The sequence below is a fragment of the Lutjanus erythropterus genome, chromosome 3 (assembly GCF_056507025.1).
Source record: "Lutjanus erythropterus isolate fLutEry1 chromosome 3, fLutEry1.hap2, whole genome shotgun sequence".
In the NCBI taxonomy this organism is placed as follows: domain Eukaryota; kingdom Metazoa; phylum Chordata; class Actinopteri; order Lutjaniformes; family Lutjanidae; genus Lutjanus; species Lutjanus erythropterus.
This window is the reverse complement of record NC_139319.1, coordinates 11,415,344-11,431,165: the sequence shown is the minus strand read 5'-3', so window position 1 is coordinate 11,431,165 and position 15,822 is coordinate 11,415,344. Positions and strand designations below refer to the sequence as shown.

General features: G+C 39.9%; 1 protein-coding gene across 1 annotated transcript in view; it reads right to left on the bottom strand.

The window, feature by feature from the left end:
• Positions 1-4,125: 4,125 nt before the first annotated feature.
• LOC146329721 (voltage-dependent T-type calcium channel subunit alpha-1H-like) overlaps positions 4,126-15,822 on the bottom strand; it is a 70,617-nt gene continuing 58,920 nt past the window's right edge. Inside the window, exons 30-35 of the mRNA XM_084714992.1 lie at positions 13,494-13,572; positions 13,068-13,189; positions 11,446-11,760; positions 11,203-11,353; positions 8,453-9,012; positions 4,126-5,422 (exon numbers count right to left, since the gene is read on the bottom strand). Of these exons, the coding sequence (XP_084571118.1) occupies positions 4,721-5,422; positions 8,453-9,012; positions 11,203-11,353; positions 11,446-11,760; positions 13,068-13,189; positions 13,494-13,572 (1,929 nt within the window). The 3' untranslated portion in view covers positions 4,126-4,720. The remainder of the gene's footprint in view (positions 5,423-8,452; positions 9,013-11,202; positions 11,354-11,445; positions 11,761-13,067; positions 13,190-13,493; positions 13,573-15,822) is intronic.

Here is a 15,822-nt window from a genome sequence, read left to right as displayed (position 1 = left end):
TAGGCTATTCTACAACATATGACATATATCTCAATATACACATTTTCTGTAAAATAATATAAATTCTCAAGTAGTGCAAACATATGATGATCTTAAAATAAGGCTGGGCAATATGCATAAAATCAAGTATCACAATTGTTTTCATCAAATACCTCCATATTAATAAAGCAACTATAACTGCAGCACAATGTCCTATTTCAGGTTGCACGTCATGCTAATGTAGGAAATTTGACAAATCATTATCATGTCGCCACTTCCTGAATGATCAGCAACATAAAAGACAAATAGACTGTGAAAATCTGAAGGGACATTGGGCCATATTTCAAGCTAAAACTACAGATTTGATAACCCATTAGCTACGATTCAGCCACTTACTAGCTAACGTTACAGTTTCATAGTGTTACACGATACAGTAGAAAAGGCATAAAATTTTTTTTTGAAATATCAACACACATCTTGGACACATTTACTGAAGCCTATAGCTTGCAATGTAACGTTAGCTAGCTGTCTTGCCGTTTCTTTGTACGACCTCAGAAAAGTTCTGGTTAAGTCATGTGACGTTATGCTCACTGTAACACATATTTCTGGTTTCAAACAGATTACATCCAACACAAAAGTTACAAGAACTTTAGCAGTGCTTTGTGTGGCAATTATGAAGTTGTTTTAGTGTGAAATATGAGTCTTTTCAGTCGCTGATCAATCAGGAAGAGGTGAAATTATCTGGATTTGTCAGATTGTCAGGAGTTTGTGTTCAGTGGCTGCCTACCTTACTGCCCGCCAGACTCCATTAACATATTGCTCAATTTAACTGTCATTAACATTTATTCTTTTGTAAAAATTATTCATAATTTCCTTTGACTCATAAACACTTAGTCATTCTGCAAACATTCTGGATTAATTTTAACTCTAATAATCATGAAACGGGCAAACAAAAACAGACGTTCTGCACCAGAATGGAAATTGTAAAACGCTGTTGTTGGCCAGTATAACAGCTTTGCATGTTTCCCTAATCTCTGACACATCACGATCATTTTATAATTTAGTGCTGTGGTTCTCAACCTGGGGGTCACAAGATAATTTCTGGGGGTTTGCCAGACAGTTGTGGAGAATTTTTCTTGGTACAAATAAAACATAATAGAATAAATAATAAAAAGAATAAGAAGTAAGCAGCTCTCAGCGACATTAACATAAGATACAAGCACTCAAATATCCAACATCGCCTCAAGAAATGTAACAGATCCTCACTGATAGTTAAAACTATAAACCAGCACAAAAATGACCAACATAATCCACCCTGTTCTGAACAGACAAACACTCACAAAAAGCAACATTTGCATTTTTTAACATAAAACAAACTGAACAAACTACTCAGTCCAGCACTAGGCATGATGGGAAATGATGCCCTATTTTAGGCTGTGGAAAAGTTTTTACATTTCATCACCAGATAATTTGCCTTTGAATAGATTTGATTGGGCGTGTTTGTGAGCGTTCAAGCAATGGTCTAAATCATCAAAATAATAAATAAATAAAAATCAGTTATGTGGATATAATGACTAAATGGTTAAAGGCAAATAAGAGAACAGCTACAAGACATTATTTTACTGTAATGCAGTCTTTAAAACCAGAAAAAGACATCACTTATCCCATATCATGATATAACGATATACAAAATCGAAGCAATATTCTTATATAGTCTTATATCACAGTATCAATATAATATCAATGTATTGCCTAGTCCTGCTTCTTTATAAAGTGGGAAAATTCAGGTTTAGACAAAAGTTTCTGGACTCAAATGAAAGTCAGACAGAAAGTGGTTTTATTCCAGCACTGTCCAATAATGTAACTGCAGGTGAGCTGACTGTATATCATTCCCTGCTTTCATTCTGCAGGAACATTATACAATATTATGAACATTTGCATTATCTTTATCATCATCATCATCACCATCACCATCACCATCATCATCATCATCATTAACACCCTACATCATCATCATCATCATCATCATCATCCATCCTCATCATCACCAGCAGATAAATTGACATTCAAAAATGTAGAAATTCACCTTTAGTGGTTCTCATATCATCGCTGCTGTGTTAATAAAATATAATCTTCGCCTACAAAGTTTTACACGCCGTCATGTCACCTGAATAAGCCCTTCTGCACATCTGCTTCTGTCTAAATGTTTCACCGCGGCGCCCGCACAGTCTTCAAACATCAGGAGGGACGGCCCAGCTCCAGGTCCAGACAGCAGGGGGCACTCTAACGCTGCAGGCCGACCCGTGATCACATGCTTCATACTCACCTGCGTCTGAACTACCTCTACCCTGAGAATACTAAGACAGAGAAAAGGAAAGTGTGGAGGAGGGGGGAGGGGGGGTGAGTGAGAAACTAAGCAGACTGAACATTCAAATGGGTGGGATCAGGGAGAAAAGCGAGGTAGAGACTACTAAAGCCTAGGTCACACTACACGATTTTAACTCAGAGGCTCTAAGCGCAAATTGACTTTTTTTTTTTTTTTTTTCTGACTGTCAGGGTTGGGTGGATTCAGGCGTGGGAAGTTTCTCAAAACATCACAAAGATGTCCGTGTCCGATTTGGCCAAGAAAGACTGACAATCTGAGCATGATCCAGCAAACATCCAGTGGCAGTTTAGATCAGGAGGTACGAAAAATAAGAAGATTAGTCGTATTAAAAAAGAAAAACTCGGTTAGATATAAGATTCTCATTTTGTTCCGCTTGTAACAAGCTGCTGTACAATTTATTTTTTTCTGGAGGAATAAATCTCTAATAAAATCTGCCTTCAGCCATCTATATAAGCGTGCAATTACAAATTAAGCATTTACATATAAAATTCTTTGTCAGCTTGTAAGTTTATCATTTAAAAATCAGCTCCACTTGTAAACATAAACTGTAATTTCTGCACCACAGAAGGGAATTTTACTTAATTCACTGAATGAGATGCTGTGTTTAGAGAGGAAAAAACTGGTTGATTGTTGCCAAACAACAGAAAAATCATCTGCAACTATTTTGATTATTCAATTTTCAAGCAAAAATGCCAAATATTTGGTGAGTTAAGTCGTTCAAATGTGAAGATTTGTAGCGTTTCTTTGTCTGACATTATAGTGAACTCAATATCGTTGGATTTTGTGTGGCAGGCTGCCACATCTGAAAAAGAAAAACAGACCAGTACCGTGGTATAACATTAATGAAAGGAAGTAAAAAATAAGTTTGTCATAACAAGATATATTATAACCTGATAAGTAGTACATTGTTATGACAGGAACAGTTTGAATTTTGCAATAATGTGAAAATAACTTGTTATAACGTGAAAAACTCTTTTGAACATTAAGTGTAATTTCTGCACCACAGAGCAAACAGTTCTGGCAAATCAGAAAGTTATAACAAGACTGAATGAGATGCTGAGTGTAGAGCTGAAAAAGCCTCTCAAATGTGAAGGTTTGTGGCTTTTTCTGACATAATAGTGAATTGAATATCTTTGGATTTTGGAGTCTTGATGATTTATAGACCAAAAGATGAATTCAACAAAATAATCAGCAGATGGTAAGTTTATCACTTTAAAAAAACAGTTCCTCTTGTAAACATAAACTGTAATTTCTGCACCACAGAGCAAGAAATTAGGGAATTTTAAGTAAACAGTTGCGGCAAATCAGAAGATTATCACAAGACTGAGTTTCTGTGTAGAAACAGGTTGATTAATCGATTAGCCAATCAATTTCTAAGCAAAACATTAAAAAATATTTTCCATGTCCAATATAATTATGAATTGAATATCTTTGGATTCTGGACTTATGGTGGAACAAAAAAGGCAATGTGAAGATTTCAAACTGTAATTTCTGCAGCTCAGAGCGAGAAATTAGGAAATTTTACTCACTTAAAGTAAACAGCTTGGGGAAATCAGAAAATCATCTTATGACAGAATGAGATGCTGAGTGTAGAGCTGAAAAACGGCTTGATTAGTTGGTAAAGTTGGCAAATATTTGATGATTCAAAATCTCAGATGTGAGGATTTGTGACTTTTCCTTGTCTAGCAACATAATGAATTGAATGTCTTTGGATTTTGGACTGTTTGGGGGACAAAACAAATCACCTTCAGAAATTTTTACTTCTTTTTGATGTTTTTTAAAGCAAAAGATTAACTGATTTATCAAGAAAATAATCTGCAGATTTGATGTGTGATTATTCGCTGTCCCTAGCTGAGTCATCTCTTTGTCAACATGTCTTCGTGTACACGCACGAGCAGATCAGTCAGTAACTTCCTCCATACTGCACCTTTCAGGTAATTTGTACTCTGACCAAGGCTTGAGGTGCAAGGAAAAGGATGAAAGTGAGGGCAGAAGGAGGAGAGCAAGCAAGGGGAGGAGTTTGAGTAAATATAGCAGGGCAGTGACTACTGTCTGAACTAAAGCTAGGACTATGATAGAAGAAAAGGAAACGTCTTCTCGTGTGCATCTTGTGTGCAAACAGCACAGAGGGTCTTTGAACACATACACACTCATACACACACAGAGTTCTGCTCAAACACCCTGTGAAAATCTTGTGATTGGACGGGACGAGGTGAGGGGCGGGGCAAAAAAACAGGAAAACAGGTATCCTTCCTGTTTTGGATTGCAGCTCCCACCCCTCTCGTGTGCTTCAGCAGCACATCAGGCTCCTCCTCCACGTCAGAGAGTTAACCAATCCCGTGTCTCTGAGTTTGTTTAGTCGTCCACTGAGCTTCCCTCTGCTTGATTAGGAGAGAGCGTCGTGGCATCAAATGACAGAGTCCGTCTCCTCAGCTCCACACTGCTGTCCATCAGCGGGGTTACCGCAGTAACCGGCTCGTCTCCTGGAGGCGGGCTCACCCTCTGCTTCCTGTTCCTGCCCGACACCGGAGACACTGATTGGCTGAGGCGGCTCCGGGGCTCACCGGGGCTCGGGGACAGGTGTCTGCTTATGTGTGAGGGGCTAGGAGAGGGTTGTGTGTGTGAGTGTGCGTGAACAGAACTGTTAATGCGACTGACTTCCTCGTCTGCGTCGTCCAATTGGGAGCCGTGGTCAGAGCCGGGGCCGGGGCTGGCTGCTCTGGAGCTACAGAGCGGCGCTGAAAGTGTGGACTCGCCGCTGGGGACCCTCAGACTGGACAGGCTCTGCGGGCTGACAGGCCGCTTCTCGACATCTGTTTCTGGCTGCGAGCCACAGATGGCGGGCTCAGGTACAAGTTCCTGCCCAGTGGTTTCACTGTGGCTCCGGCTGTGGCTCCTGCATGAGATCACCCTCTGGGGGTGTGTGTATTTCAGCGTGTGTACACTGGACGACCGCTGCCGTGGCGGTGTGGAAGAGATGGCGGGCACAGTGAGGTGAGACTCTGCCACATCGTCAGCTGAACCGCTTTGATCCAGAGAGTCAGAGCGCACAGCCTCCTGCACACACAAACACACAGTTTTCATCATAAGCTGGACTGTGCATGCAAATAATTTTCAAAACATTTTATAAAAAATACACTTTGCAATAGAAACAGAAGATCAGAATTTGCAGCAAATGCAATCTGTCTGTCGCAATTCTCATGAAGTTGAACAATAATGAATGCAGATCAGTGCGGATCAAAACACAAATGGAAAACAGAACATTTTAAATATTTTTTGTCATTATAAACAGAAACCATCACTTCCTGTGCAGAAGTACAATTATGTAAGACTTTATTATTATCCACTACGCAACAGACCAGTGGCCTCATTACACAAACTTCCTAAGTCTAAAATCCATCCTTATCTCAGTTTAGGATAATATTTAGGAGTTTTAGTGATACAGAGACATGTTTCCTGACTGTATCGTATCCTGTTATTATAGGAATTTAACAATTACAGAACTGTTCTAAGTGGCCTAAGTTAGGAAATGCAAAATAACTGCCAAAACCGACAGCACCACAGTTGTCAGGTCTGCATGGCAATGACAGTGAGGATAGGGAACATCAAAATATTATGACCGAAAGGCTACTCAAACTGTATGATGATGCTTTAAATTTCCTGGACCGTGTATTCATGGGTATATATTAGCTGCCAAGGTGATTAATTCTGAATTTGATGACGTGCTGCTTGTGGCCCTAGAGAGGCCTAGAAGGAAACATGGAGTTCTGCCAGCGGTCGCACAGATCACAAAGGCACATCCTTTTTTTTTTTTTTTTTGCAAAGGTGACTTACAGATCTGTCTTTAACATCTCAGCCTCATGTCACATGCAACCTCACGAAGGTTCCTGAGCGACGATACGGGAAGTCTCATATACATTCTACACACAGACACAGGAATGACAGGATGAGTGCCGATTTAAGAATCGGGTTTACAATTCTTCTTAGGATTTCTTAAGTGAAGATACAAGCTTTAAGATAGGACAGGATACCACCATGAGTCTAGGAATTGCTTCTGTAATAGAAAGATTGGATTTTCCTATCTTTGAAACTTAAAGATAGGGCAAGCAGGTAGGATATTTTATTTGTAAGGCCCCAGGGCAATTAAAGAGTCTTAGGTTGCTGTAATCATTGCTCCCGTCTCTACTGATCATGAATCATTTCCTAGAACGACTACACTGTAATACACTGGAGACAAAATCCACAGTCCTGTTCTGTATTCTTAATGTGTTCTTGGGGCTTGGAGGCTTCAGCAGAGTTGCCGAGCCGAATAAAGTGGGTGTTTTCTTCTATCGATCTATACAAGACTATCAAGAGATATTCCTCTACTGCAGCTCAACATGGAAACACTGTCCAGGGAAACACAAAAAAATGAATTTCATATTAAAAAGCCTGTCATTTTGGAAGATGTCCACTTGCTTTGTTTAACACAGGCTGCTGAAGCCTCATATTAGCTTTGACTGAACTTTGAAATGCATTTTTTCCCAGAATAAGGGCTGTGGATTTTTCCCTCCACGTTGGACAGTATCTACAGTCTAGGAAAGGATTTCTTCAAGCTCAGTATAACGAGGAGAAACAACTACAGCAGTCAATAACTCTTTCAACCTACATATAGGTGTGTGAGTGTCATATCCAAGGGGCTTTGAATGTTTTGCAATTGTTGCTCTGTTGCCATCAGGGCACTGTTATGTTTTACCTGTTTGTAAAATGAATTGCTACTCCAAATCCATCATTCCTATGCAGTCCAATTACTAAATGCTCCACTGTCATTGTTGGTATACGCTTTATATTTTTTATGCAAAGTTTATTCTTCAGTATTATTTATAGATTCTATTCCTCATTTAGGTCCCTTGTATCATGATTTGTATGTTTGTGTGTAACTGTGTTTTTCTGTCTATATCAAGCTGCTCCAAGCTATAATTGGATTAATAAAGTTATATTGTATTGTATCAGCTGTTGTGGATTTCTTGCCCATTTAGTACATGTAACTACAAATCACATATTATTTCCATCAAAGCTAAAGATTTTGCAAATGTTGTTGTTGTGTTTTAGGTCTTTGGATGCATCTTTCCTGTCATTCCAAACATCAACTCGTTTGCATTCATTTCCACGCAGTATGAAAATCAGCTAGCAGACTCCATCACTGTGAACGTTAAGTCAGTGTGACAGCTACATTATCATTGTGTATTAATACAGTTTTACTGTAGATAGAAGTCTGCACTGTATTACCATGCAACAATGATGTAACCTCGGAAATAATGAATGCATATTGCATATGCACTGCATATTCAACATACTGCATGAACAAGAGACTCATTTTCAAACTATAATAATAATAATAATAATAATAATAATAATAATAATAATAATAAACTGTACATTATGCATTGTTTGAAAACTCCCAAAACGGTAAAAATTAAAAGCACTGAAGACAAAAAAGGTAACCCCTTCATACTTACTTCATAGCACAAAAAATTATATTGACATCTTCTCCATTTCAGGTCAGGATGTTTGAAAAATGGAAACCACAGCCATATGTATACATCATGCACCTCAACAAGCTGACAAGCAGACTGATAAACATCCAAAAACCAGCAACAATTCATGAATAAATTTAAAAACTCCAAAATATATTGCATAGAACAAGATACAGAAAGAAAAATAATACAAAAGCTATACTTCGAATATTAATGAAAACATATCAAACTTATTCAAAAATATATTGTATTGACAGGAGGAAAAGAGAAGAAATCTTAAAATTAATGTGGTGGTTTCCATTTTTCAAACATTCTCACCTGATGAAGATCCAAGTGGGATCCAATTATTGTAATTAGTAATCATGGAGTGCAGACATTACCTTCTTTGACTCTGTTTTAGCAAATCATAGAACTTGAGATAGAAATTGTGAACATTAAAGTTTTCGTCAAAGGAGAATAATTATATGTATATCAGAAACACTGTGTGAAGAAAAGACAAGAAGAGAAGACAAGAAGAAGATGAAGAAAAAGAAGAAGAAGAAGAAGAAGAAGAAGAGGTGATATGGCACACCTGTCTCCGTAACTGCCTGCTTGCAATGCGGAGGGACGCTGGTCTCTTCAGGACTGAACTGTCTGGAACGTAGGACGGACTCAGCTTGTTTCTGTCTAAACTGTCTTCAGGACTGAGCCAATGAGAGGGACGTCTGCTGGCAATGTAGGTGGGACTCAGTCTGAGTGAAGAATGTCTGTCTATACTGTGGCTGGACATGAGTTTGGGTCTGTCTGTGTGGTGGTCTGCATTCAGCCTGTATCCGTCCATACTGTGAGTAGAGCTCAGCCTGTGTCTGTTGATTCGACGGGCCGGGCTGAACCTGTATCCGTCGATGCTGTGAGCTGAGTTCAGTCTGTGTCTGTTTATTCTGTGAGCCGGACTGAACCTGTACCCCTCCATACTGTCAGCCGGACTCAGTCTGTGTGGGGAGTGTCTGTCGATGCTCTGAGAGGTGCTGAGGCAGATCTTTGGCCTCGAGCTGCGTCCAGACCCCAGTGAAGCGTGGCTGATGGCCGGCAGAGCTCCCGGAACCTGCAGCAGTGAGCCGCCTCCGCTGGAGCCCAGAGATGACATGGAGCCTGCAGGAAATTATGTGGTAAAGATTATATGGACACACTGATGAAAAGAAAAAACAACAACATACGGTTACATATTTCTAAACCTCCATTATATAAACCAAACATTGGTCTCCCCAGATCAACCAGACTCCAGTGACAAAAACAGAGTTGCTGGCCTATTGTTTTCCTTGATTAGTTTGTTTGTTTGTATTATTGCGTGACTTTAAATGAAAAACAGGTGTGCTTACCAGCATCAACACACTGACTATGGATAAGTACTTTATACAACCGCACTTCAAACAATCTGAACTACCATTTTACCTGTGTCTCCAAAGCCTGATGTAACTTACTCCTCTGGGCCACAGACCACTATTTTTGTAAAAAATCTATTGAAAACACAACATTGAACGACAGCATGGCACTGATTGATATGTTCCTTCATTACCAAGAACATAAACACTTCAGTTTGTTTTAACTCAGTCCCACATACACTGTCCTGCTGCTATAAATACTCTCATACTCAGACTGCAGCACCCAAAATGTACTCATCTGCAGCTGAAAATAGATGCCAACAAATACATTATTCAAATACTGTTTGAATAATATTTGCTAAAGACTCTGGTGTAGAACTGAAATGTTTGTCAATTAATCAATTAGTTGTCAACTATTACAGTTATCATCAACTATTTTGATAATCAGCGGAGTCACAAATATATATTAAAATCCTCTGATTTCCCTTCCCTAAATGTGAATATTTTCTTGTTTCTTTAGTTTTCAGTTACAGTAAACTGAATATCTTTGAGGTGTGGACAAAACAAGACATTTGAGGACATCACCTCAGACTTTTTCCACAGTTTTCTGACATTTTATAGACAAAACAAATAACCAATTAGTTGACAAAAAGACCAACAGATTAATCAATAATGAAAATAATTGTTAGTTGCTTTTACAATGCCCTGCTGTTTTGGGGAATAATTATTTTATTTAATTTTTCACTAATTAAAATATATATTTGTGACTATAAAAAATATTGTTTTGGTCTTTTCAAGGGCTTTGTTGAATAATCAAAATATAAAAGCCCTAAACAAGATGTCTGAAAAGACGTCAACCTGTGTTTTATCAATTTGTTCATTTATTTTGAGCACTATTTTATATACTTTTGGTGAAGGTATATATGGGCTTTTCTCTTTTCTCTGTAGATTACGTTCTATTGTTATTTTATCTCAGTCATTCTCAACCAGTGGGCTGCGGCCAATTGTTGAGCATCAGAGCACCATCTACTGATCTGCTGAGGCACCAGTGCTGCCAAATGGTTAAATCAAAATATTTGTTTCAGGTAATTTACAAAGCTAGTTATTATCACATCTATCCGTGCTCAAGAATTCATACAGAAACACATCATCTGGTAGATACAAACATATTTTCAGTCACTGTTAGCGAGCTAGCGTTATCTTGGATGCAGTGACACAAAAATGATCAGATTTTACAAACAAACCACAAACCATTGTGGCGGTCACAAAATCAAAGGCAACGAAAAAAACTGAAAGCGACTCTGAATGATGCTCTGCGTGTCGGCCTCACATCCATTCAGCACTTGATCTTGAACTCATTATTTCCCAGAAACCAGCACAAGTGTCTTAGTGAGGGTAAGCAGAATATTTATTTTGGTCATTACAGCTACAGTGGCATAACACATATTTAATTCTTTCTCCCTTTTTGTCATGTTATGTTTCTTTCTCAATTATCTGGTGGGTTGTCCCTGAAAAGTTTTAAACAATTGGACGTGGGCCTTAAGTTACAAAAAGCTGAGGACCCCAGAGTTATCTGATTTTAACTTGTGCACATAAATAAAACTCAAAACTCTAAGTTGCAGTGTTTTAATTTGATTATTTTGCAGGTTTAATGAAGCTATTCTAAAGTCACCCCCAGGGTAATGTCACCAGTGGAAAAACTAAAGGTGGGAAGGGACCAGCAGCAATAGAAGAAAATGTCATCCCTGTGCTTCACAGGCAAACACCGGTCCTACCAATTTGTCTCTAATATTAAAAAATTTCTCCCTCTGTAATAACTGTCCCTCTTGCTGTACCACATCACATCTCAACTGCCTCCTGTGCTATTTATGGAAGCAATAATCTTTACAGCAATCAGTTGGTGGTTATAGCGCAATAAAAACTGTTCCTTAATTTAATTGGCTATAAACAACCACATTACCTGAGTAGCTGTAGCCGGAGTAGGCCTCATGGCCAATGGGAGGGTAAGGGGAAGATCTGAGAGGCTGAACGTAGCTGTCGCTGGGGAGAGACAGCATGCGTCCCATGCTCAGCAGGTTGCCATGGGAACACTCCTCATCCTCAACCTGCACCTGCCACATGAGATCATCACCGCTGTCACTGTTATTGTCACCTCCACTCGCTTCCCTCTCACAGAAATATGAACACGCACTCTGTCCGTTACCTGTGCAGGTGTGTCCACGTTTGGCCCCGGGTCTCCGCCCAAAGAGGCTGTGCTGTGGCGTCGGTTGGCAGCCGCCTCCCTCTCCCTCTCCCTCTCCCTTTCCCTCTCCCTCTCCCTCGCCTCCTCCCTCTCCTCCATCTCCTCCAGCTGTGCCTCCTTGTTGCTGTCCTCCAGGTGCTTCATCAGGACAGCGACGACCACGTTGACCAACACGAACTGAGCTGTGAGGACGAAGGTGACGAAGTAAACAGGAGAGATCAGGGGCAGGTAGGAGAGGCAGTGGCGATCCTGCGGGCGGCACTCTCGCAATGTATCCTGGACGATGAGGGTAAGAGAAGAGGATAGAGATTATGCAGACATAAAGAAGACTGATAATAGATACAGGGATTTAAAAGGATCATTTGGATTATCTGATGTGGAGTTGTATGATGTATTTATCAATAGTCAGGGTATTACTTACAGTAGATGCTGATTGACACGCCCCAGTTTGGAGAAGGAGAGAGGAGTACCAGCATGGAAGCTAATCAATGTACTGCTATGGTGCTAACTGTATGCCAGTTAAAAAAATCAATATCAGTGTAAGCGTACGCCATATTTAGAATATTTTGACTGCTTTACTTTGCTGTCAGATAGCTTTTTTCAAAGGGGGAACCACCACAGTATGATCCAAATATCGCTCTCTCCAAACCAACCAGACTCCATTGACAAATCAGTCATTTTACTTCGCAGAACACATGAGTAGCTGGTTTACCGCTGCCTTGATCTGTTAGTTTGATTGTGCTATTCTGTGACTTTAGTGAATCCGAACTATCTTATTTAAACACCAGAGTCACACAATAACTCAAAGAAACTAACACTAGATTGCAGTGGTAGATCAACTCCCCTGGTCTGTGAGGCAAAATGACTGATTTCGCCTGTGGTTTGGTTGGTTTGGAGAGAGCGAATTTTTTGATATTTGGACTTGCAGTTTCTAATCAGAAAAGTCTGTCTGACAGCAAAGTAAAGCTTTGAAACATAGAGTGCACTAAAACTGATGTATATGTTTTTTTGGTGGACCTTTTTTCGAGGCTAAAATACCTTTTGCTGCCTATCCTGTCCACAGCAGTTCATTGCTTAGCTTCCATGTTGATACTCCTCTCTGCTTCTCCAAATTTGATGGCTCGCCAGCATCTACTGTAGGTAATACACTAACGATCAGTAAGTCTAATCAGGGACAAGGACTGCAAGCTAGCTACAGCTAGAAGTCCTATGTACATACATTTTTTATTTAAATGTAACAACGCCTTCATGTAGAGTCCCTGACAAATGAAAAATAAATAAATAAAAAGTACCTCATACAACCCTTTTAGGTGATATTCAGATATATGAATGCACTACAGTGTACTTCCTCTCTCCTCCATCAGAAGGAGATGTTGCTCTGAGTGTGAAACGACCGACACAGAAGAATAACACACTCTCCTAACCCTCTAATGTCAGCAGCTCTTACTCTGTCATAAAAACAGTGATCTTCTCCCTCTTACTGCAATGCCTGCCTCATAACCGATGCTCATATGCAGAGACACAAACATGGACTCCATCTTCTTAAAAACTCTCACACAGCAGTGGAGAGAAAGGAAAATAACCTTCATAATCCCATTCCAGTTGTCCCCGGTAGACACCCTGAAGAGTGTGAGGAAAGCCATGCCAAAGTTGTCAAAGGTGGCGTGGCGACTAAGACCCTCACATGGGTTTTCCTCTGAACACTCTGAAAGAGGATGAAAGAGGAAAAGAGTGTTAGAGGCGGTAAGTGGGAGCGAGAGAGAGGAAGGCGAGGGGGAGAAAGAGAATTGTGTGTAGATTAGAACACTGAGTCTAAATTGACATAATTAATGTATGTAACACAACAAAATTTATGCAGCATGTTATGTAATCCACAGATATCTCACCAGTGTCAGCTGATGCGCACACACACACGTACATCAGCACCGATTTATAATGCATGCACACACTCACGTGCTCTCACGCATACAAATTCACATGCATGTACGTACACGCACACACACACTAACCCAGTTTTCCAAAGAGCTCAACTCCCAGAGCTGCATAGATGAAGAACAGCAACATGAAGAGCAGACCCAGATTCCCCACCTAGACAGACATATTACACACACACACAGATATATACAGTATGTGATACACAGAAAAAAAAGACATGTACAGTATACATCGAGAGAGACGAGGCAAACATGCAAACAGAGAGAAAGAGGCCATAGACAGAGAAGCCTTATTATATTGATGTTTACAATATCTTAAAGGGTAAATTCTGCATTTTTCTTGTAGGTGTCCAGTTAGTATTGACAGTAAATGTCATCAACTGAAGCAATAAATTCGTCAGTGCATGCTTTATTGACCATCAGAGCTGAGTTCTCCTGTTCACAGAGCCATGATGGCACTGCCTACACGTACCAGGATACACTGCAGGCCAACTTCAGACGCCCACTCCCATGTTGTGGTGTTTTACCACCACTATAGTTGAGTTGCCCCCTAAAAAAACTCAGTCAGTTGAGATTCTTTAAATCAAGCAGTGTTTTTGTGTGCATTACAGTAACATTATAAAACAGAAATAAGCTCATAACAAATGCATAAGGATAGCATTCCAATGAGGAATTAAAATTATTTTGTATTAGCTGGTGTATTTATTTGATTTTATTTTTTGGGGGGCATGTTATGCCTTTAATGACAGCTGAAGACATGACAGGAAATGGGGAGAGAGAGTGGGGGAATGACATGCAGCAAATGGCCATGGGCGGGAGTAGAGCCCATGGTGTATTTATTTAAAAAAAAATCCACGTGACAGTATGCACTGATGGCTAACTGATAAGAGAGGCTGAAATGAGTTGCTGGCAAACAAGTTTCTGCTCTTGTTTTTTTAGCTGCGTCATTGTGCACAGAGCAATGCAACAACATAACAGGCTGTACTCCGAGTCTCTAAATTCTCACAAACCAACAAAACTAACTGTGATGGAAGGGTGATAGAAACAGAGCGCAGGTGACACGCTGTCAGTCGCTGCAGCACATTGCCTGCACTGCATGCTGTGCAGCGTGCTGAGATTTTATACCTGAAATATGATAAGCAGGATGCACACTTTTACTAAATCTGAATTTTTTCAGATGACAAAGAAAGACATTACAATGTGTGTCTTACTGGTAAAACATACTCATGTAAGCTAATAGAGGAGTTTAGTTTGGCCTGCTGAACTGGAAAAAAATCTGTAAATCTTCATATTGAACAGCCAGATCCAATTTGATTGGCATAATTCTGAGTCTGGTACAACCCTAGCCTAGCTTTTACTTTGTTTGCAAAAACATATTGTTAGATGACAAAAATACTCATCAAGCATGACCCCTGGCTACCCAGAGGTGGAGACTAGAAAAATACGCTGAAATAGAAACAGAACACAATGCATCATACTCTGAAAACCACACTCACCAGGGGGAAAACTGTCCAGTGTCAAACTATGCAACCAAGGGCTAAAAAAAGCTAACAAAATACCTGTAGCTAGCTAAAAACATTTGATTCCAACAGGGCAAAGGATTATTTTAGCACCCTAAGTCTGCTAGAGAGGAAAAGGTATACTGACAAACTCATTATTGCCTGTATATCTCAGTGTCCCTTCTCCTTACTTTGCATTTCTGGGAGAAATAATCACACTGAATAACCAGAAGTGAAATATTTTGATAGCTGAGGATCCCACAATGTCCCATTCTTCCAGCCTCATGTCTCTACCCATTTTTGTTGGTAGTGCAACCCACAACACAGTAGTTTTTAGGGATTTGTTTGTTTTTTTTGCTAACAGACTGAAATGGCATGGAGGCACCTTAAAACAATACAAATCAATGAGGAGCAATGAATTGTTTTCCCCTGCTGGTGTGGGACACCAACACCACCAACGACATCACTGGATGCAGGAAGAACAACAGATTTTGCAGCAGGAGAACTCAGGTTTCTCTGTCAATATAGCACACACTGAGGAATTCATTGCTTCAACTGACTACATTTACCATCAACACTGACTTGAAAGCCACATGAAAAGTGCTGAATTTTCCCTTTTAGAAGTATCAGGACCCATTATGATACCTGGAGGTGAATCATATCTCAGATTTCAGAGGTGTTCTTTCAAAGCCTGGATCCAGTCCTCATGAATTACAAACTTGCCTGTTTATTCTAAATATAAAGTAATTAACAGGGACTTGGCTCGCCTTCCCCCGATGGTAGGAGGTATGGAGATGTCTAATTAGATGATGGATAAACCTATTGATGAAGCACAGGGGGGAAAAAACACTCCCCTGCGAAGACCTGGGTTCAATCCCCAGCAATGATCTGCCACTTCAAAGACA